Source organism: Pleurodeles waltl, chromosome 9, assembly GCF_031143425.1.
Source record: "Pleurodeles waltl isolate 20211129_DDA chromosome 9, aPleWal1.hap1.20221129, whole genome shotgun sequence".
Classification (NCBI taxonomy): Eukaryota; Metazoa; Chordata; class Amphibia; order Caudata; family Salamandridae; genus Pleurodeles; species Pleurodeles waltl.
This window is the reverse complement of record NC_090448.1, coordinates 867,750,726-867,773,969: the sequence shown is the minus strand read 5'-3', so window position 1 is coordinate 867,773,969 and position 23,244 is coordinate 867,750,726. Positions and strand designations below refer to the sequence as shown.

The following is a 23,244-nucleotide window of genomic DNA, read 5'->3' as shown; positions in this document are numbered from 1 at the left end:
GTGTCGCTACACTCGGAACCTGTCGAGGATGACTTCCTTTTCAACACCCTCTCCTCCACCCATAGCACCTACCAGAGCCTGCCTATGCTCCCAGGAATGCTAAGGCACGCAAAGCAAATCTTCAAAGAGCCTGTCAAGAGTAGAGCAATAACACCAAGGGTGGAAAAAAATATAAAGCACCGCCCACGGACCCTGCTTTCATCACCTCACAACTGCCACCAGATTCAGTTGTAGTAGGGGCAGCTCGCAAGAGAGCCAACTCTCACACATCAGGCGATGCACCACCTCCGGATAAAGAAAGCCGCAAGTTCGACGCAGCCGGAAAAAGGGTCGCAGTACAAGCTGCAAACCAGTGGCGCATCGCTAACTCTCAAGCGCTCCTAGCGCGATATGACAGAGCCCATTGGGACGAGATGCAGCACCTCATCGTGCATCTACCCAAAGATTTACAAAAAAGGGTGAAACAAGTGGTTGAGGAGGGACAAAACATCTCCAATAACCAAATACGCTCCTCTATGGATGCAGCGGACACAGCTGCAAGAACAATTAACACAGCAGTAACCATAAGAAGGCACGCGTGGTTACGAACATCTGGCTTTAAACCGGAGATACAGCAAGCGGTGCTCAATATGCCATTCAATGAGCAACAATTGTTCGGACCTGAAGTGGACACGGCAATTGAGAAGCTAAAAAAGGACACTGACACAGCCAAGGCCATGGGCGCACTCTATTCCCCGCAGGGCAGAGGCACTTTCGGCACCTTCCGCAAAACAACCTTCAGAGGGGGGTTTCGGGGTCAGGCCACACAAGCCAGTACCTCACATTCAACACCGTCTACCTACCAGGGACAGTACCAAAGGGGAGGCTTTCGGGGCCAGTACAGAGGAGGACAATTCCCTAGAAACAGGGGAAAATTTCAAAGCCCAAAAACACCTGCAACCAAACAGTGACTCACAGGCCACTCATCCCCTCCACACAACACCAGTGGGGGGAAGAATAAATCAGTATTACCAATCTTGGGAGGAAATAACAACAAACACTTGGGTCTTAGCAATTATCCAACATGGTTATTGCATAGAATTTCTCCAAATCCCTTCAAATATACCACCAAAAACACAGAATATATCAAAACAGCATTCAGACCTTCTGGAAATAGAAGTTCAAGCATTACTGCAAAAGAACGCAATAGAACTGGTACCATGTACATAAATAAACACAGGAGTTTACTCACTGTACTTTCTAATACCAAAAAAGGACAAAACACTGAGACCAATCCTAGATCTCAGAACACTAAACACCTACATCAAATCAGAACACTTTCACATGGTCACGCTACAAGAAGTGTTACCATTGCTAAAGCAACAAGACTACATGACAACCTTAGATCTCAAAGACGCGTATTTCCACATACCGATACATCCCTCGCACAGGAAATACCTAAGGTTCGTATTCAAAGGAATACATTACCAATTCAAAGTATTGCCGTTCGGTATAACAACCGCACCAAGAGTCTTTACAAAATGCCTAGCAGTAGTAGCTGCACACATCAGAAGGCAGCAAATACACGTACTCCCGTATCTAGACGATTGGCTAATCAAGACCAACTCACTGACAAAGTGTTCACACCACACAGATCATGTCATACAAACCCTCTACAAACTCGGTTTCTCCGTCAACTATGCAAAATCACACATTCTACCGTGCAAAGTACAGCAATACCTAGGAGCGACAATAGACACAACAAGGGGAATAGCCACTCCAAGTCCACAAAGGGTTCAAAATTTCCTAAAAGTTATACAAACTATGTATCCAACACAAAAAATACAAACAAAGATGGTATTACAACTCCTAGGCATGATGTCCTCATGCATAGCCATTGTCCCGAACGCAAGACTGCACATGAGGCCCTTACAACAGTGCCTAGCATCACAATGGTCACAAGCACAGGGTCACCTTCTAGATCTGGTGTTGATAGACCGCCAAACATACATCTCGCTTCTATGGTGGAACAGTATAAATTTAAACAAGGGGCGGCCTTTCCAAGACCCAGTGCCACAATACGTAATAACAACAGATGCTTCCATGACAGGGTGGGGAGCACACCTCAATCAACACAGCATCCAAGGACAATGGGACGTACATCAAACAAAGCTGCATATAAATCACCTCGAACTGCTAGCAGTTTTCCTAGCGTTAAAAGCATTCCAACCCATCATAACCCACAAGTACATTCTTGTCAAAACAGACAACATGACAACAATGTATTATCTAAACAAACAGGGGGGGACACACTCGACACAGCTGTGCCTCCTGGCACAAAGAATATGGCAATGGGCAATTCACAACCACATTCGCCTAATAGCACAGTTTATTCCAGGGATCCAGAATCAACTTGCAGACAATCTCTCTCGAGATCACCAACAGGTCCACGAATGGGAAATTCACCCCCAAATTCTAAACACTTACTTCAAAATTTGGGGAACACCTCAAATAGACTTATTTGCAACAAAGGAGAACGCAAAATGCCAAAACTTCGCATCCAGGTACCCACACAGGCAGTCTCAAGGCAATGCCCTATGGATGAACTGGTCAGGGATATTTGCATACGCTTTTCCCCCCTCTCCCTCTCCTTCCATATCTAGTAAACAAATTGAGTCAAAACAAACTCAAACTCATACTAATAGCACCAACATGGGCAAGACAACCCTGGTACACAACACTACTAGACCTGTCAGTAGTACCCCACGTCAAGTTACCCAAGAGGCCAGATCTGTTAACACAACACAAACAACAGATCAGGCATCCAAACCCAGCATCGCTGAATCTAGCAATCTGGCTCCTGAAATCCTAGAATTCGGACATTTAAACCTCACACAAGAATGTATGGAAGTCATAAAGCAAGCTAGAAGACCATCCACTAGACACTGCTATGCAAGCAAATGGAAAAGGTTTGTTTGCTACTGCCATAATAATCAAGTTCAACCATTACACGCATCTCCAAAGGATGTAGTGGGTTACTTACTACACTTACAAAAATCGAATCTGGCCTTCTCTTCCATTAAGATACACCTCGCAGCAATATCTGCATACCTGCAGATTACCCATTCAACTTCACTATTTAGGATACCTGTCATTAAAGCGTTTATGGAAGGCCTGAAAAGAATTATACCACCAAGGACACCACCTGTTCCTTCATGGAACCTCAACATCGTCTTAACAAGACTCATGGGGCCACCTTTTGAACCCATGCATTCCTGCGAAATACAATTCTTAACCTGGAAAGTTGCATTTCTCATTGCCATCACATCTCTAAGAAGAGCAAGTGAAATTCAGGCGTTTACAATACAAGAACCTTTTATCCAAATACACAAAAATAAGGTAGTCCTAAGAACCAATCCTAAATTTCTACCAAAGGTTATTTCACCGTTCCACTTAAATCAAACGGTAGAACTACCAGTGTTCTTCCCACAGCCAGACTCGGTAGCTGAAAGGGCACTACATACATTAGACATCAGAAGAGCACTAATGTACTACATTGACAGAACAAAAGAAATCAGAAAAACAAAACAACTGTTTATTGCATTTCAAAAACCTCATACAGGAAACCCAATATCAAAACAGGGTATAGCCAGATGGATAGTTAAGTGCATCCAAATCTGCTACCTTAAAGCAAAAAGGGAGCTGCCCATTACACCAAGGGCACACTCAACCAGAAAGAAAGGCGATAGCATGGCCTTCCTAGGGAATATTTCAATGCACGAGATATGTAAGGCAGCCACATGGTCTACGCCTCACACATTTACTAAGCACTACTGTGTAGACGTGCTATCCGCACAACAAGCCACAGTAGGTCAAGCCGTACTAAGAACTTTATTTCAGACTACTTCCACTCCTACAGGCTGAGCCACCGCTTTTGGGGAGATAACTGCTTACTAGTCTATGCACAACATGTGTATCTGCAGCTACACATGCCATCGAACTGAAAATGTCACTTACCCAGTGTACATCTGTTCGTGGCATTAGTCGCTGCAGATTCACATGTGCCCACCTGCCTCCCCGGGAGCCTGTAGCCGTTTGGAAGTTATCTTCAACTTTGTACATTTGTAAATATATTACTTAAACCTTAATTGGTACATACTTATTCACTCAATTGCATGGGCACTATTACTAACACACACAACTCCTACCTCACCCTCTGTGGGGAAAACAATCGAAGATGGAGTCGACGCCCATGCGCAATGGAAGCAAAAGAGGAGGAGTCCCTCGGTCTCGTGACTCGAAAAACTTCTTCGAAGAAAAACAACTTATAACACTCCGACCCAACACCAGATGGCGGGCTATGCACAACATGTGAATCTGCAGCGACTAATGCCACGAACAGATGTACACTGGGTAAGTGACATTTTCATTATGGTTTATATGGGTGTTCTGTAAAGGATCATTTTCTATCACAATCTTTGGATTTCTTCTATTAATTATTTGCATTGTCTATACCAGGTTTTATTATTAGTTACATTAATGTATGTTCCTGGACCATAATATATTGACCATGTAAGATAATAGATGAGAGTGCTGTGCTGCGTTCTGTATATATTTAAATACTATATTGCTGTCCAAGGGCAGTTAATGCTGAGAATGTATCACAGTGAGTGAAGGGAAGAGTATCATAAACTTGCTGCACCATGGAGTGTAGAACCATGTATAAAGGTCTAAGATAGTAATCAGGAGGCCTGCCAGTTCTGTATTGCCATAGTATTAAACACAGAGCAATAGTTTTGTGAATATAAAGCATCTGCCTTTATCATGTAGATATTTAGAACAGCACTGATTTCTCTTGACTATTAATATGGTTATAGACCTACAATGATTTAGCCTTGTACGGTAATACTGATAAAAACTAAGCTACAATCCGCCTGCTGACATTAAAGTGTAGGTTCGTCACAGTTACTGATAGATTTATTTTAATCTTATGTAGCATTAAGCGCCAACTCACTATCCAGTCATAATCTATAAACAGTGGGATATTTATGTTAGAATACCTATGTGGCTCCTGCTATCTGCTGGTAAAGCATTGTATTATCTGCTCACTAGTTCTTGGCTCTTTTAAGCTTGACTCAGATGTTCCAGGGTTTGGGAGAGGTTATAACTTGAGGGCTCATTGACTCATTGTCTCGTATGTGATCCTCGATGTTAAAAGGAATTGAAGAGGTTTTGCGATAGATCTACTCATCGCCAGATGGTGGGATAGAATGTTCATGATTATAACCCATGGTGAATGGATTCAAATGCCCCTGAGAGATTGATTTAACAATTACCTCCATCAGGGAAGGCATTTGAGAATCATTGTTTAAGCTTTTACAGTTTGCATGGAATTCATGTGTATCTCCCTGCTTGCATGTCATAGTGTTTAAGCTCCGAGTTTTGTTATCAGTGGCTCTTCTTTGAATTTGAAAAGTTTTTCTGTCTTACAAGGGTGTCAACTTTGCTCCAGAAATTAGTTGATGACAATCCTATCCTTTAAACTGTAACTCATAATTTGCATGTGTATACCGTAGATGTAAGACATTTTAAGCTCGGTAGGTAACTCACTTTTTATAACATTTCATTTATCCTAAAGCTAAAAATCCAAATAAAAATTGTCCTCTTCCCCATATTTGTTCCATCTTTGCAAATATCATGGAGTGAGATAAATACTGATTCACTATGAAATCTGTGAATCATCTTTTATAGTTAAAAGCACATTTGTCACTCACAAGGCACTAACTACTTTTAACGTTTGAACACTTACCCAGTTGCATATATCTGTATTGCATCTTTTTTTTTTATTTCGGTCTTTTTCCCATGGCAAATGTGCAAGGGGATTTTTTCCAAGAATGATAAAGCCTACCATTTCCCCACAGTTCTGGAGCTACGTAGTCACCCTGATAGTTTTGAGGTATTAGTAGAAAAATGATATGTGGCTGTGAGTGTGGTGCAGTTGTTTACCATCAGAACCTCTGTGACCATAAAAGCACGATGATGTCATGGTGGTGATGCTGACAGGACATCATTATGACAAGGTCAATATGAAAAATTACCATAATGTAGAAGTCTAGCTTCCTGTAAGTGAGCCTAGTTCCATATTCAGAAATAAAACTAAAGGTAAAAGAAAGTTTTCTCCTTCACAGATTAGTTTTCTAGGCCTTTTATTTAGAAAGTCACGTTTGTAGAACAGATGGGTTTTTAAAAATCTGTATCAATTGTTTATTTGTAGCCTTACAATTTATTGTTAATGGAAATACATTTTTAATTTTTCAGCACGTTGTTAGTTGAAGCAATTGAGATACGTATGCAAAACAAGTGAAATTTAACATGAACTTTCATTTCTAGACTGAGGTTGTGGTAAACCCATCTTCCCCAATTTAAACTAACCCTAGAATGTTTTAATACATTTCACTTTTGAAGCCTATATCTATTTCCCAATTGTCACATTTCTGGTTTAATTTTAATTTTCTTTCTGCTGCTTTTCCATTTCAGGAGACTCAGCAGACATGTCAGGTAAGGGATTCAAACCAGAGTGTGTTTAACTACAAATCGACAGGGTACTCGGTAGCTATTTTTCTTAGTAAATTTTAATATTTTCCCATCACTGAAATAATCTACGATGTTTCGTATATTATCTGAATACAGTGCAATACTGAGGCAAACATAGGGAGTGACACATTTGCCCCCAGGTCATCCATGCAAGGCTTGAGATATTAAATTAAAAGGAAAGAGTGTGCACCAGGCACCGCAGTTCACATTAAAAAACACAGTGAAATTCCATGGTGGTAACCTTTGCAGAAACACAAACCTTGGTTAATTTTAGTTAGGTTTCTTATTGTGGCAGATTCAGAAACATGCCTCCTTTGTGGAAATAGTCAAATTTAAGAAACGTGTTTATAATTAGGACTAACCTCTTTAACGTGGCTCTGTTTAATGCCACAAACATATAGGGTCCCGTAAATGCCGCTTCTTTTGAGGCTGAAGATATAAAGTTTGGTGTACATGACTAACTTGGATAAAGGAAGTTAATTGTACGTTTTGCTAGAACCTCTAATAGTAACTACACAGCAGAACACATAATGCACCAACGAAAGTTAGAAATATTCTACCAGTGCCAAAATGTGTCTCTGGGTAGGAGTCCCAAACTCCCTGTGGACCTTTTCCGAGTGAAAGCAAATCTTTTCCTGAAAGCAGTATCCTTTCCACCCTCTTTCAGTCATCAGAGTTGTGACGATTGCCCTGCTTTCATTTGTAGCACGTGCTTCCACTTTCCAATATGTTGTGTTTTTTAGTTGTATGTTTTGTACCATTGTTATCCATTTAAATTCACCTTACCTTTGCTTTTTTGCTGTGCGCTTTAATATTGTCTCAGTTTTCCTGGGGGTATTCAGTTGGCAAATATTACTTTGCCCTAGGAGAAGTGAAGGCCTTTTATGTAATCATTAACACCTTTCACCTAAAGTGTCTGTTATATATGTGTCCGACAACATGCACCATGGGAATCTTGTAGCCTCCATGTGCAATTTGTGAGGTCTGAGCCAAGAAACTGGGTTTTATCCAGGAAATTACGTTTACAATGTGTAATTGTTAAAGCCACTAAGCCATTACGAGTGGTCGTTGTTGTGGCTTGCCCACAGGCAATGATATTCAATATGCGTCTGAATCAAGATGCTATTGGCCGAAAATGCCACCTATTAAACTGTTTCTTCCTCTCCCTTTAATAATATGGCGCATTCCGTGTCCAACTACTATAATGAAAGACTTTGAAAAAAAAAATTATAGGACATATCACAAAGGTGTGCCTAAAAGTTGTGTTGTGAATAGAACTATATTCATCTGATGGTAAATAAAGAAGCATAATAAAAACACCTCCTATGTATACCTGCGTCATTAGGGTGCCTCAGAAATTTAGGATACATGCAGGAGGATTTTGTACAGCGTTTCATGTTTTGGTTTATCCAGGAACATGTTAAACATTTCTCAGAAAATGAAAAAGGCATTCCTTGCTAATGTGCCTATAGACTATAGTTCAACTGTACTCTTACCGAATCAACAGACGTATCTGATTGATAGCTATTTTATAAATGAGTGAGACAATATGTTTACATTATAAATAGATGATACTTATTGACAATACTGTTGTTCTGTAGATAAGTAATAGTGGTGACAATATATTTCCATTATAAATAATGCTCAAAAGGACTTTTGACAGTTTTTACTAAAGCACTACAAAAAAAACTATAATTACCTCTAAGTGGTGCCACCCATATTTTCATGAATTTGTCTTTACGGAATTAGTTTTAACGTGGTAGGCTCATGAACTCATATAGTGAACTCATTCATATATTGTGACTGATAGTGAGTAAACTTTTACTTGCTTGGACAGTGCCACATCAAGATGTTGGAACCAGTTTTATTCGATGCATACATGTTCAGAAATGTTTCAGTAATTCAGAAAATTAAAGATGAACCCGAGTGTGCTCAGAAATAAGACCTACAATTATTGTGTGTGGAAAAAGGGAAAGGTTGGAAGCAGGATTTATTCCAGAGTGCCCAAAGGTGATAGAAGGTGGCTCCTATGTTTTTAAGGGTTCTAAGACATGGAATCATGTATTCTTTTCACATAATCGCGACAGAATGTTTTTGAGAGTGCACAAAGAAATGGAACGCGCTGTGGCTATTGCTGCATAGAGGGCCGGGTGATGGGATAGATGCGCTGTAGGACAGGTACGAGCAGGCTATGTAGAAGCACCTTTTTCTGATGGATACAACTACCTGTGGATTCCTCACCTAATGAATACTCCCATGGCGCCAGCATTCGACGGAAATCTTCTTCCTAGTCTCTGCACGTCGACGAGGACGTCACTCTAGCCCACGCGATGCCGTCTGACGTCATACAGGCAATAAGAGGTCCTCGCCGACGTCAGTTCCCTTTTTTCCGTGCATTCGAAACGGTTATCTTCGAGGGAGCTACTGTTGCTTTCGAAGTTACAGTGTGTTTTTCTGCTGCGTGATTTTTATCTGAGAGTTACTATGTCTCAGAGGAAGTCTGGTTTCAAGCCCTGTCGGGAGTGTGGGGGCAATATGTCCGTTACGGACCCACACTCGGACTGTTTATGGTGCTTAAGATCCGACCACGACGTCGCAACATGTGATTCATGCCAACACATGAATCCCAAGGCCCTAAAAGAGCGAGAGGCTAAACTCTTCATGGCGAAGGAGAAGAAGCATCATAGGAAGTCCTCCTCGCCGAAGACTCATCGGCGTCATCGAGATTCCCGGCGCCGTAGGGTTTCACGGCGCCATTCCAGCCAGAGGTCTCGATCGAGGTCGCCTTCGGCTCGGCGTCGTATGACTTGGGAGGTCAGTCCCACAGTCACTCCACATCCATTGATGCCGTTGCCTTCTCCGGCTTCGCCGACTTCGCCTGGGCAGACATCTTCAGTGATTGAAGTGACGCAGCCTCAGGTGTTCTCTCCGGCTTCGCAGACGTCGAGGCTGGCGTCGGGGTCGCCTTCGATCCAGGCACCCCAGTATCCGGCTTTTCCTGCCCCTGGAGCCAATAATACCGCGTTTTTGAATGCGATGTATACCATCTTTCAGCAGATGGCTCCAGGAGGTGCTTCAACTGGTCCTTCGGGGCCGTTGGCTTTCACCTTGTGTGCTCCGGCGCCGCTACGGCCAGCACCCTTCATGCCCTTTCTTCCCTTAGGGAATGTGGGCTCGGCGCCGGTGTCGACTCCGGTGGCCCCAGAGGTTTCGGCCCCGGAGGTTTCCATCCCGTCGACTTCGGGGTTACGACCCTGGAGGTTTCCATCCCGTCGACTTCGGGGTTTCGACCAGTGACTCCGACAGGACCATCGGAGGCTCCGAGACGCGCCTCTCTGCATCCGGCTCCTACCTCGGCGTCGAAGCTGCCTGTGGCGCCGGACATGGCGTCGGATGGATCCGGCGATCGGCGTCGTTCCTCGAATTCGGCGGATGCCATGTCGACGCCGCGTATTGAAGAGAGGCTACATTCTAGGAGGCGTGCTCTCCGTCTCTTAGAGGAGCAGGAATACCAACGGGTCTTGGAGGAAGGAGAGATAGAGGATTCTGGCGAGGGTCTTCATGGACTGGATACAGCTAGTGGGCTGGATACTTCCCCTGAGTGGGACTTGTCATCTCCAGGGGAGTATACTGAGGAGGCAGCCACTTTTCACGCTGTGGTAAGAAAGGCAGCTAACTTTCTTGAATTGCCTTTGCCGGTAGCGGAGGCGAAGCAGAATTTGTTGACTGAGATCCTGCATCCGGCCTCTACTGCAGCGGAGCCTCTTTTACCATTCAATGAGGCTTTGCTTGATCCGGTGTTGGAGGTGTGGAAGAAGCCGGTATCTTCCTCGGCTGTTCATAGGGCTGTGGCCAGGAGGTATCGGGCTGCACCATCTGACCCTGGCTTTCTGTCCAGACACCCTACGCCGGAGAGCTTGGTGGTCCAGGCCTCCTGTTCTTCTAGATCTGCGCCTGGATCTTTTCCGATGGTGCCGGGGTATAGAGACTCCAAGAAGTTGGACTCACAGTCCAAGAAAATATTCTCATCCTGCAGCATGGCGTTGAAGTCCATCAACGCGTCATGTATCTTGGGGAGATACATCTATGCTCTTATGGACTAAATAACATCTTCACATACGGAGCTTCCCCAAGGGCTTTTGAATATCGTCTCCGATGCCCAGGCTGCTGCAACCCAGGTTATCCAATCTGGGTTGGATACGACTGACTCAGTGGCTAGGGCGATGGGCACGGCTGTGGTTGCGAGGAGACAGGCTTGGCTTCGCAACTCAGGGTTCTCTGCAGACATGCAGTCGACCCTGTTGGACCTCCCATTTGATGGGGACAAACTTTTTGGAGCCAAAGCAGATTCGGCCTTGGAAAGGTTTAAAGAAAGCAGGGCCACAGCCAAGTCATTAGGGCTGCAAGCCGCTTCTTCTGCCTCCTCCAGGTTTTTTAGGAGGTTTCGTGGATTTGGACGTGGCTCTTCCTCCTCTTCCTTTCGGGGGAGGTTCCAGCAACCCGCCTCTTCTCACCCCTATAGATCATTTAGAGGGAGAGGTAGGGCCCGCACCAGAGGAGCCTCTCAACAGCACTCTGCCTCTTCCTCGTCCTCTGGAGGGGTGCAGAAGGGAAAGCAGCCTTAGGCTTCCACCATTTCCCACTCACTCCTCTCCTGTAGGGGGAAGATTACGGCATTTTCTCCACAAGTGGGAGACTATTACAACGGACACTTGGGTTATCAGTATTGTGGAGAAAGGCTACACCCTTCCCTTTCGGGAGTTTCCGCCCCCCCTCCCGCCCCGCCCATCTTATTGTTCAGAAGAACACCTCCTGTTGCTAGAACAGGAGGTTCAAGTCCTCCTTTCAAAGGGCGCGGTGGAGTTGGTTCCAGAGCAGGAAAGGGGTCGAGGTTGTTCACTCAAGGTACTTCCTGATTCCCAAGAAAGATGGTCGGTTGAGACCGATCCTGGATCTGAGGATCTTGAATTGGTTCCTCAATCAGGAAAAGTTCAAGATGCTGACCCTAGCACAGGTGCTTTTGGCGTTGAACAAAGAAGATTGGATGGTGTCTGTCGACTTGCAGGATGCTTATTTTCATATCCCGATACTCAAGTCGCACAGGAAGTATCTCCGGTTTGTGGTAGGGTCGCAGCACTATCAGTTTGCGGTCCTCCCGTTTGGTCTTACTTCAGCACCTCGAGTCTTCACGAAGGTGATGTCAGTGGTTGCGGCAGAGCTCAGAAGGAAGGGGATAGCAGTATTCCCTTACTTGGACGACTGGTTGATCAAAGCCAAGTCCCCGGAGCTTGTGTCGTATCATCTGCAGTCAACAACCCAGTTGTTGTTCGACCTGGGCTTTTTGGTGAACGTGCCCAAATCTCACCTGGAGCCCTCTCAGCGCCTCCTGTTCATAGGGGCAGTACTGGAAACAACATTGAATCGAGCCTTTCCTCCGCCTCAGCGGGTTCAAGATATTCAGGAATTGGTTCCAATGTTTCGAAATGGAGCGGTAGTTCCAGTCCTCAAGGTCCTTCGTCTGCTCGGTCTGTTTGCCTCCTGCATACTGTTGGTCACGCATGCTCGCTGGCACATGAGGGCTCTTCAGTGGTGCCGCCGAAGGCAGTGGTCTCAACACAAGGGAGATCTAGAAGGTGCGGTCAAGATCTCCAGAGATGCTGCTGTGGACTTGAAGTGGTGGATTGCGAGCAACAATCTTTCGCAAGGAAAGCCGTTCGCGCAGTCGCCACCAGTGGCCACGGTCATAACGGATGCTTCCACTCTAGGGTGGGGAGCTCATCTGGGGGATCTGGAGATCAAAGGACTTTGGTCTCCAGAGGAACAGATGTTTCATATCAATCTGTTAGAGTCACGGGCTGTACGTCTGGCTCTCAAGGCCTTCCTCCCTTCCCTTCGTGGTCAATCGGTACAGGTCCTGACGGACAATACTACCACGATGTGGTACATAAACAAACAGGGAGGAGTAGGGTCGTACCTTCTCTGCAGAGAAGCTCTTCGACTATGATCCTGGGCAAAGGACCATCAGATTTGCTTGGTAGCAAATCATTTGGCCGGGGTCTTGAATGTACGTGCGAACAGTCTCAGTCGCCAATTCTCGGCCGACCACGAGTGGCGTCTCCATCCAGATCAAGTCCGTTTAATCTTCCAGATGTGGGGGTTTCCTCGGATAGATCTGTTTGCCACTCGGGAGAATGCGCATTGTCCGTTATTCTGCAGCCTCCTGTATCCGGTGCAGGGAGCATTGGTGGACGCGTTTCTGATAACCTGGTGCGACCGGTTGCTTTACGCGTTTCCCCCCATACCCTTGATTCCTCGAGTGTTGAGGAAGATTCGCCAAGACCGGGCCCAGGTCATCTTAATAGCTCCGGATTGGCCAAGGAGGGTGTGGTACTCCGACCTTCTCCAACTCTCGCTGTGCCCTCCGCTCCGTCTCCCTCTCAGGGCAGACCTCCTCTCGCAGTCGCAGGGGCAGGTTTTACACCCCAACCTCCAGAGTCTACACCTACATGCCTGGAGATTGAACGGGGCAACCTGAGTTCCTTCTCTCTCCCGCCTGATGTAGTGTATGTTATATTAGCGGCCAGGCGACACTCCACTAAATCTATCTACGCTAATAGGTGGTCTAAATTTGTTATGTGGTGTGGAGAGAGACCGATTGATCCCTTACATGCTCATCTGTCAGATGTTTTGTCTTTTGCTCTGTCTCTAGCGCAGAAAGGTTGTGCAGTGGCTACCATTAAAGGTTATTTGTCTGCCCTGTCAGCCTTCATTTGTCTTCCAGATCAACCATCGTTATTTAAATCCCCTATTGTTCTCAGATTCTTGAAAGGTCTTCTAAATAAATATCCTCCAAAACCATTCGTTATGCCTCAATGGGATTTGTCCTTGGTCCTCACTTTCCTTATGGGGTCCCCTTTTGAGCCTATGCATTCTTGCCCCTTAAGGTATTTGGTTATTAAAACAGTCTTCCTGGTGGCTATAACATCTGCAAGGAGAGTGAGTGAGTTGCAAGCCTTATCGGTAAAACCCCCTTATACAACTTTTTATGGGGATAAGGTGGTGTTGAGGACCAAGGCTGCTTTCCTCCCGAAGGTTGTTTCACCCTTCCATTTGGCCCAGACAATTACTTTGTCCACGTTCTATCCTCCGCCTCATCCTTCAAAGGAGGAAGAGAGACTACATCGATTGGACCCAAAGAGGGCGTTAAGCTTCTACATTGATAGAACAAAGGACTTCAGGCTGGAGGATCAGCTGTTCATCGGATACGTGGGCAAGAGGAGAGGAAAGGCAGTCCACAAGACAACACTCTCCAGGTGGGTTGTTCTTTGCATTAAAATCTGTTACTCTTTGGCAAAGAAGGATCCTCCTGATGGCATTAGAGCTCATTCCACCAGAGCTAAGTTGTCCACTTCGGCCTTGGCCAGGGGTGTTCCTGTGGTCGACATCTGCCAGGCCGCAACTTGGTCGTCCCTTCACACTTTTGCGAAACATTACTGTTTGGACTCTGAGGTCAGAAGGACGGCCATTTTGCACGGTCAGTGCTGCAGGATTTCTTGGTTTGACCATTTCGGCACCCACCACCGGGAGTGGTACTGCTTTGGGACTCTATTCATTAGGTGAGGAATCCACAGGTAGTTGTATCCATCAGAAGAACGAGTTACTTACCTTCGGTAACGACTTTTCTGCTGGATACATTAGCTACCTGTGGATTCCTCACGGTCCCACCCGCCTCCCCGTTGCCTTTCTGGTCTTACCAAGTAATCCTTGAGTGCGCTCCTCTTGGTCTTCAAGGTTGCAATAGATGTTGTATATATGGATACTTGTATATATTTATATGTATATATATTTATGTATATATCTTTGTGTATATACATGATTTGCATATATTTGTTGGTAAACAAAAAAAAAAAAAAAGTTATATTAAATCTACAGCCATTTTATTGCAATGTTGTGTATTTTACAGTGTTATGGGATGTTGCCTTGCTCTTTCATTGCATTGGGTTGTTGTTCTCATCGCGTAAAAAATGTTGGTACTGACGTCGGCACGTCGGCGAGGACCTCTTATTACCTGTATGACGTCAGATGGCGTCGCGTGGGCTAGAGTGACGTCCTCGTCGACGTGCAGAGACTAGGAAGAAGATTTCCGTCGAATGCTGGCGCCATGGGAGTATTCATTAGGTGAGGAATCCACAGGTAGCTAATGTATCCACCAGAAAAGTCGTTACCGAAGGTAAGTAACTCGTTCGTTTGAAACATTGAAGAAAACAAGGCCATCGGTATGTGAAATTAGGCCAATTCTGTCCAAGTCTGACTTGAAACTGGAGATAGGTGCAATTTCATGTGTGCATTTTGTGTGTACATTTGCCTTTCAGCCACATCGCCTTCCATCCACATTTGGGATGCAATGAACAAACAGACCCTCTCTGTGCTGCGGTGCTTCCATTCCAAGGGAGTTTGTTCGGTCAGCTTCAGTGCCACGGGCAAGCTTCTCCTTTCTGTTGGTCTGGATCCAGAGCATACCATCACCATCTGGAAGTGGCAGGAAGGTGGGCAAGCTGTTGGAACTTGTGTTTTATTATTTTTTATCAGTGTCATTTACAGAACAAAGAAGTGATCTGTTTGGTGATCAAATCTTGCAGATTGAGCTTTTATAATTTGTTTAGTTGATGGTGATTCCATTTAGCAAGCCTTTTTCAGATGACATGAGGTTAGAGGACGGGACATGTGGTGGTGGAGGGATAAAAAACAAAAGTAACAAATTGCGTGGAAATAACAGCTTGGCACATATGGCAAATTAGCATTTGTTCAAACATTTGTATGTAGGTTTTACTTTGAAAGTCTTGGTGGAATGGTGCTGCTTTCAGTACTTTTCTGAATATTAGAATTGTATTTAAATTATTTCTCGTTTCTAAACTGTGAACGTAATGTATTCCACTCACCCTAAACTCCCCCCAAGGATTTCCATTCCAATTTCAGAGAACGACTTTCCATCCACTGCTGACATCTGATTTTGGTTGGTTAAATTAACTATCAACTGTTTTCCAACCAATCATTATTTCTCCTATGTGATGTCTGGAAGTTAGAGTGGACACAAAATTGGAACTAAAATCCTCCTCGCATTCAACTGGAGTCATCATTCCTCCATTTTGCATGTGATGGCTCATAAAATATGCAATGTGCTGGGTATTGCGATGCCTGGTCAATGAGGCGTAGACTATCAGTGATCAGATTCAGAAGAAGAGAAATATGCCCAAACATTAAAAAGAGGTGATCAACAGGGTAACATGGAGTTAATTGCTGTAAAAGGAGGGGTGACGTAGAAAGGGCTATGCTAGATTGTATGGAAGTAAGAGCAGAGAAGGAATGCAATTTTCACTGAGTCAATTATTGTTATTGTTAATCAATTAAAATTGCTGGGAAGATTTGGGGTGTACTATATGGTATGGCTGATAGCCCTACCATGCACTACACTCACAAATACCGTCTTGGGTCCAGTCAGGTATGTTAACTCAATCATAAGCTCAACCCTGGGTAGCTGTGGCTGCGAGAAGTAATGCTTAACAAAGGGAAAACGTGTAAAGCATTTAACAACAGCAAACAAAATAATAAGAAAGACACCAGATTAGAACACTAGATTAGATTGTTGTGAATTTTTAGAGACCTTGAGCATCAAAAACCGTATTGGTCAACAAAAACTTCAGAAACATTTGAAAAGTTTGGAAAAGTTAGTTTGGCAACTCTGGCCCAAGTTGGGTGACCAGGTCCGGCAGGACAGAGGTCCAGGTGAGCAGAGAAGATACTTTGGACAGTTACCTGGCCACCACAGCATTTTTAGAGCAAAATCCAAACTTTACAGGATGACCACCATAGACGATAATAGAATGGTCCTGATACTGAGTGATGCAGGCTCATGGATGCTCCAGATGTTGTGCAGTCCACGGGGGGTGAAGTCCGATTAAGTCCTTGATTCACAGGTGAGTGGGGGGGACTCTGTCTTCAGATTTCAGGGTGTCACAAAGTCCTCTATGCGGGATTCCAAGTACTGCTGGTACAAACCTTGCATTTTTGCAAAACAGCGGTCACAGTGCAAATCTTTGGTGGAGACTGGTGTGCCTCTTGGGTGATCAGTGCTGATCAGGAACTGAAATGAGCGTTTTTTTTTTTAGCTTTTCTCTTGGGAAACAAGTTGAATCACAGTTTGTATCACTGTTTTGTTGGCTGAGGTCCTTAACCCCTTGTCTGCCAGGCATTTTCCCCTCTTGTGCCAAGCCATTTTTTGGCTATTTGGGGCAGTTCGCGCTTAGGCCCTCATAACTTTTTGTCCACATAAGCTACCCACACCAAATTTGCGGCCTTTTTTTCCCCCAACATCCTAGGGATTCTAGAGGTACCCAGAGTCTGTGGCTTCCCCTGAAGGAGACCAAGAAATAGCCAAGTGCAGCTAAAATTTCGTTTTTTTAAACAGGAAAAAAGTGCTGCAGAAAAAAAGCATGTGTTTTTCCCCCTGAAAATGGCATCAACAAAGGGTTTGCTGTGCTACAACCACCATATTCCCAGTTTCACTAACAGGCAGACATGAATCAGAAAACCACATTTTTCAACACAATTTTTGCATTTGACTACAACATACCCCATCTTTACTACTTTTTGTGCTTTTAGCTTCCTTCCAGTTAGTGACAGAAATGGGTGTGAAACCAATGCTGGATCCCAATCAGCTAAACATTTCTGAAAAGTAGACACGATTCTGAATTCAGCAAGGGGTCATTTGTGTAGATCCTATAATGTTTTCTACTGAAAATAACAGCTAAAATAAATAAAAAAAATGAAATTGAGGTTAAAAAAAATACATTTCTCTCCACGTTTTACTCTGTAACTTTTTCCTGCAATGTCAGATTTTCAAAAGCAATATACCGTTACGTCTTCTGGACTCTTCTGATTGTGGAGATCTATAGGGGTTGTAGGTTCATCAAGAACCCTGGGTACCCAGAGCCAATAAAAGAGCTGTACCTAGCAATGGGTGTTCATTATATTCAGCAATTCATCTCTAAATTACAGGTTCTCCATACTAGCATGTGAATTACAGAGCATTTCTCAAATAGTTGTATTTTTACACACTGTCTTACATCTGGAAGGACAAAATGTAGAGAAAGACAAGGGACAGTAACACTTGTTCTTCTATTCTGTGTCTCCCATTAAAAATGGTACCTCTCTTGTGTGGGTAGGCCTAATGCCCGTGACAGGAAACGCAACATGGACACATCACGTTTTTACATTGAAATCTCATGTTTTTTGGAAAGTGCCTAGCTGTGGATTTTGGGCTCCAGCTCAGCCGGCACTTAGGAAAACCTACCAACCTGTGCATTTTTCAAAACTAGACACCTAGGTGAATCCAGGATGCGGTGACTTGTGGGGCTCTCACCAGGTTCTCTTACCCAGAATCCTTTGCAAACGTCAAAATTTGGCAAACAAACACTTTTTCCTCATATTTCGGTGATAGAAAGTTCAGGAATCTGAGAGGAGCCACTAATTCCCTTACACCCAGCATTCCCCCAAGTCTCCCGAGAGAAATGGTACCTCACTTGTGTGGGTAGGCCTACTGCCCGCGACAGGAAATGCCTCAAAACACAATGTGGACAAATCACATTTTCCCAAAGAAAACGGACATGGTTTTTGGAAAGTGCCTTGCTGTAGGTTTTGGCCTGTAGCTCTGCTGGCATCTAGGGAAACCTACCAAACCTGTGAATTTTTTTTAAACTAGACACGTAGGGGAATCCAGGATAGGGTAACTTGTAGGGCTCTCACCAGCTTCTTTTACCCAGAATACTTTGCAAACCTCAAAATTTGGCAAAAACAACAACGGTTATGGAAAGTTATGGAATCTAAGGGGAGACACAAACTTCCTTCTATCTAGTGTCCCACAGGTCTCCTGATAAAAATGGAGCCCCACTTCTGTGGGTAGACCCAGTGCCCGCCCGTGGACACATCAAAATGACCTATTACAAAATTACCTGTTTTTGCAGAGGGAGGCGTGATCCTACAAAGATAAGTGAGCAAAATAAGCTTTTTTTAAGCAAATTTTGAAGTTTGCACAGAGTATGGGTAAGAAAATGTTGGGGGATCCACACAAGCCGCACCTTCCTGAGCTCCTCCGGGTGTCTAGTTTAAAAAAATGTCTGGGTTTTGTAGGTTTCCCTAGATGACTGTCGCATCCGGGACCAGAAAAGCAGGCCCCCCCCCCCCCCCCTTAAAAACAGGTGGTTTTGTACTAGAACATTTTGAGGTGTCCACGTCCTTCTGTGATGTCCCAAACACTAAAACTGTGAAAATAAATGCACTTAGGTTATGTTAAAAAGGCCCCTCACCCACCAACCAAGTTGGTGGCATGCTTCATCATCGGGGTCCCACCCGAAACACCTAGCACGTCATGGGTGTGCTTCAACGCCTGATTACAGCTGAACAGGTTTTTTCATTCTTACCACACCTATTAGTTGGATTCGGCACGAGGGTGATTAATGGTTCAGTAGATCAAATAATATTACCAAGAGATTTCCCAAAAATGAAATGCACTGTCAATAACTGAAAGGCCAAAAATCTGAGCCAATGACTCACAGCTCGTGAGCTGTAAAGTTGCGACAAGGCTTTATAGTCCATTCACACACCTTTCATACATGACATGCACAAGACCATTTACACTGCCAGCCACGGGCCCAGCATATCACAACACTCGCATCAACAGACAGTGCCATTCAAGGGCCCATCACTTTCATACGCCCACCTGCCTGACACACACCAGCTGATGGGAGTGTGTGGACTGGCTTTTGGCTAGAAGTGTGTTGCAGTGGCCAACAGCAAGTCACTATTTACACCGCCAGCCAAGTGCCACTCCACGTACACCGGCAGCCAAGCTCCACTCCATGCACAGCGCCAGCCAAGCGCCACACCATGCACACCGCCATCACTTTTTTTTGTTTGTTTTTTAAACAAAAAAGAAACCATTAACTTATTATAAAAAAGTAAAAAAAAAAAAAAAAAAATGCTCTAACTAAATACATGACAGTAATGCCAATCGTGAAACTGAACATATGAAAATATAAAACATGTACTTTACGCTCACGGTAGTTCCCAATAATTTATTTGAGTGTGGTAACTCCTTAAACAGCCACGCGCACACAGCCCAGGCTTTGAAGGACAATCAGGGCAGTACATACGAGTCTCCCTCTGGATACCTCTACATTTCTTAGCTGGAAAGTCTTTTTTGGGCATGGGAGGAATGTGCTCAGCAAAATGGCTACCTTTCAATCTAGTAACATCCTCCACCACTGCTTTTCTAGGAATTCTTGCCTGGTCCACCACAACAAGGCTCACTATGACAGACTCCTGAAATTTCACAAATGTCATCCTTGACTCTGGAAAACTATTTTTGAACACAACATAAGCGTTAAAAGTTGCCAAATGGAAAAGGTGAATCGTAACTTCTTATACCAAACATAAGACTTACGAACAGCAGAATAAGGTTCCAACCTCTAATCGTTCCTATCTACACCTTCCATGTGCTTATTATAATCTAAAATGCACACAGATTTGCGCACTTAGGCAACCTGACCCCAAACATTCACAGGGGAAGTACTCTCATCATGGATGGTAGTTAGCATGTAGACATCCCTCCTGTCTGTAAATTTTAGAGCTAGCAGCTCATCATTCCGCAAGGCACTGCACTGTCCCCTCTCAAGTGTTTTACAGCCAAGATCCCTTGGTTAGCCTTTCCGGTTAGAATGGATTGTGCCACAAGCAAGTGTTCACTATGAACAATCCCTTGAACAACTGCACTCCAGTGTAGAAGTTATCTACGCCAAAATGGTGACCTTTGTTAAACAGTCGTCTACCAAGTTTCCACACAATTTTCTCACTAACTCCAAAAGTGGGCGGACAACCAGGGGTGTCATTACTGGAATCACTACCAGTGTAGATCCTGAAATTCACAGGGGAAGTACTCTCATCATGGATAGTAGTTAGCATGTGACATCCCTCCTGGTTGTAATTCGTAGAGCTAGCTTCCTTATCAACCCCATTAAAAAAAGTCAAACCCAAGAACTTTTTCATCTCTTCCAAATTTGTGGGAGTCCACTGGGTAGCTCTAGAGTGTGGCCCAAGTCTGGCAGCGTTGTCCATCAAATACTGCTCCGCATACAAATTAGTCTGCTCAACAGTCTCTTCCAAAAATAGCTCATCCATAAACAACTGAAAGAAATTGACAGACAAAATGTTTTCCATATTCGCTTTACACCCCAGGAGACCAGTAAAGGCAGGCAACTCTGGCTGCTCCATGTTTGAGCAACCCAGAGTTCAGGTCTTCCAATCAGAAACCTTTCATCCCCAGGCTGCTGCCCTATTGGCACATCAGTGTCCTCCTCTAAAACAGGCCCTTCTTCTGCACTGAGTGGCTTCATCATCAGAATATTCCTTTCGGACAGAAAATTTACAGCCAGAATCTCTCACTTCCTCTTCTGCCTCAGATGCAGAGTCAGTCTCATAATCATGACTAGAAGACAACTCAAAAAGCATACCAACAACCTGCAGAGGGATCATCCTGCGGCTAGCCATGATCCTTCCAACGAAAAGTAACTGGACAAATGCACCACCAACAACCAGCAGTGTGTAAGAAAAGTAATAAACAAAGTGTGGCCTTATTACAAAGAATTATGTACTCAAAAACTAAACCACTCACTTGCCTGAAAAAGCTAGATCCACCAGCAACTCCTCTGCACAAAGCTATTACCAATGATATCCCACTAAAGAGAAAAAAGTAAAAGAATATTACACATAAGACAACACAAATATCATCGTGCACAAATCTAAGGACAATTTCACGCACAATCCTGCATTTAGTACACCACTTACAAAAATGTTATTCATGCATGGCAACAATACTCGTTTGGAGTAAATTGTTTTTTCTTACCTAAAACATCCAACTACGTAAACTGCAGGTCAACCACTGCCAAAACCACAAGGAGTCACAGCAAAGGAAGCAAAAGCTTTGAACTAGAACAAAAATGAGAAATAAACTGTTTAAGGAAATTCCTCCTTGGTATGTTTACCCCCTGACTTTTTGCCTTTTGTTGATGCCAGTTATGATTGAAAGTGTGCTGGGACCCTGCTAACCAGGCCCCAGCACCAGTGTTCTTTCCCTAAACTGTACCTGTCGCGCCGCGCGGTGCGGCGCGAGCCGAGAGCTCGACTTCGGCCGGGCGTTCGGCTCGGGCCGCGCACCGCGTTATTAAGACGCGGCGCGCCCCCAGCCTCTCCTGCGCGTTTCGAGGCCCCAGATTTGCTTGGGGCCTCGTTCTTCCTTCTGCCTTTCACTGTCCCAGGGGTCTCTGAACCCTCTTACCTGTTTTTCTTCGTTTCCTTGTCCTTTCTTCTGTTTGCAGTCTGTTGTGTGCCTTTCTTTATGTCTTTTCCTCCTTCCCAGATTCCTGTGCTTTCCCAGCATTCCTTGTTCCCTATTCTCTATGGTTCCTCTACTATTCTGTTCTATATATTGTTTCCCTATCTAAGATGGTGTCCTTTTACTTCCTGTGGGTCACTTCCTGTTTGTTGGTATATAAGGGCTGTGTTTTTCCTCTTTCCTTGCGCTGCAACACTTTCTGCTCAGTTGGTGTCTTCGCTCCTGATTTCCTTGCCTTTTGGTTTTGGACTCAGCATTCTGTGTTTTCTGAATTTTGCTCCTTTTGGATTCCTGTTTGTTTGTTCTTGTTTTTCTCCAGGACTTTTCCTGTTTGGAGGTTTTTCCCCTTTGGAAGGGGTTTTTCCCTCTGGCGCTACTTTCTGAAGGGCACGGTCTGTTCTTGGTGTCTCCATTGCCTACAGCACCGTGGCTACCAGAAAGAGTCGCCCCTTTTTGGGCCAAAGCCGAACATTGAAGATTCACGCCACCAGATCTGCAAATTCCAGGCGCAAGCAGCACGTGAGTCGTGACAGATTGCAGCGCCTAACCATTCCGACGTCCTCAAACACCATGGATAATACAGTGGCGGCTGCTGCAGATCCGGAGCAATCTCTGTTAACCACGATTCAGCAACAAGCCCAGGAGTTGCAACAACTACGTAATGAAAATGCTGCGTTACGACAGGCTTTGGCCCTCCGCACCAGTGATGTTCCGACAATCTCCGCTTCTACCCCTTGTTTCTCTGGTGAACCAACCAAGCTTCGCGAGTTCTTGGATGCTTTAACGGTGTATTTCGCCTTCCGACCTACTCAATTCTCCCACGACAGGACCAAGGTGGGTTACCTTATCAGTGCCTTATCCGGCCCAGCCTTGGCCTGGGCAACCCCGATGGTGTCCTCCGACGACCCTGTATTGTCAGACTATTCCGCCTTTGTGAGTCGCTTCAAACAAATGTTTAGCCGTCCTGGATTGGAAGCCTCCGCTGAAGAAGCCTTGTGCGACATCCAACAAGGCTCCCAAGACGTCCTGCAATATATAACCCGTTTTCGTCAGCTGGCGGCAGAGACCACTTGGGTGGAACGTACTCTGGTAACATTATTTCGTAGAGGACTCAAAGAAGAAATAAAGGATGAACTAGTGCATTCTACCAGAGCGGAAGATCTTCGTGGCCTGATGGATCAAGCACTGTCCATCGAATATCGTCTTCAGGAACGGAGATCGGAAAA

General features: G+C 44.6%; 1 protein-coding gene across 1 annotated transcript in view; it reads left to right on the top strand.

Moving 5' to 3' along the window:
• The window catches only part of EML5 (EMAP like 5), a 1,994,219-nt gene that overhangs the window by 1,670,705 nt on the left and 300,270 nt on the right, over positions 1–23,244 (top strand). The window contains exons 31-32 of the mRNA XM_069208148.1: positions 6,517–6,537; positions 14,946–15,119. Of these exons, the coding sequence (XP_069064249.1) occupies positions 6,517–6,537; positions 14,946–15,119 (195 nt within the window). The remainder of the gene's footprint in view (positions 1–6,516; positions 6,538–14,945; positions 15,120–23,244) is intronic.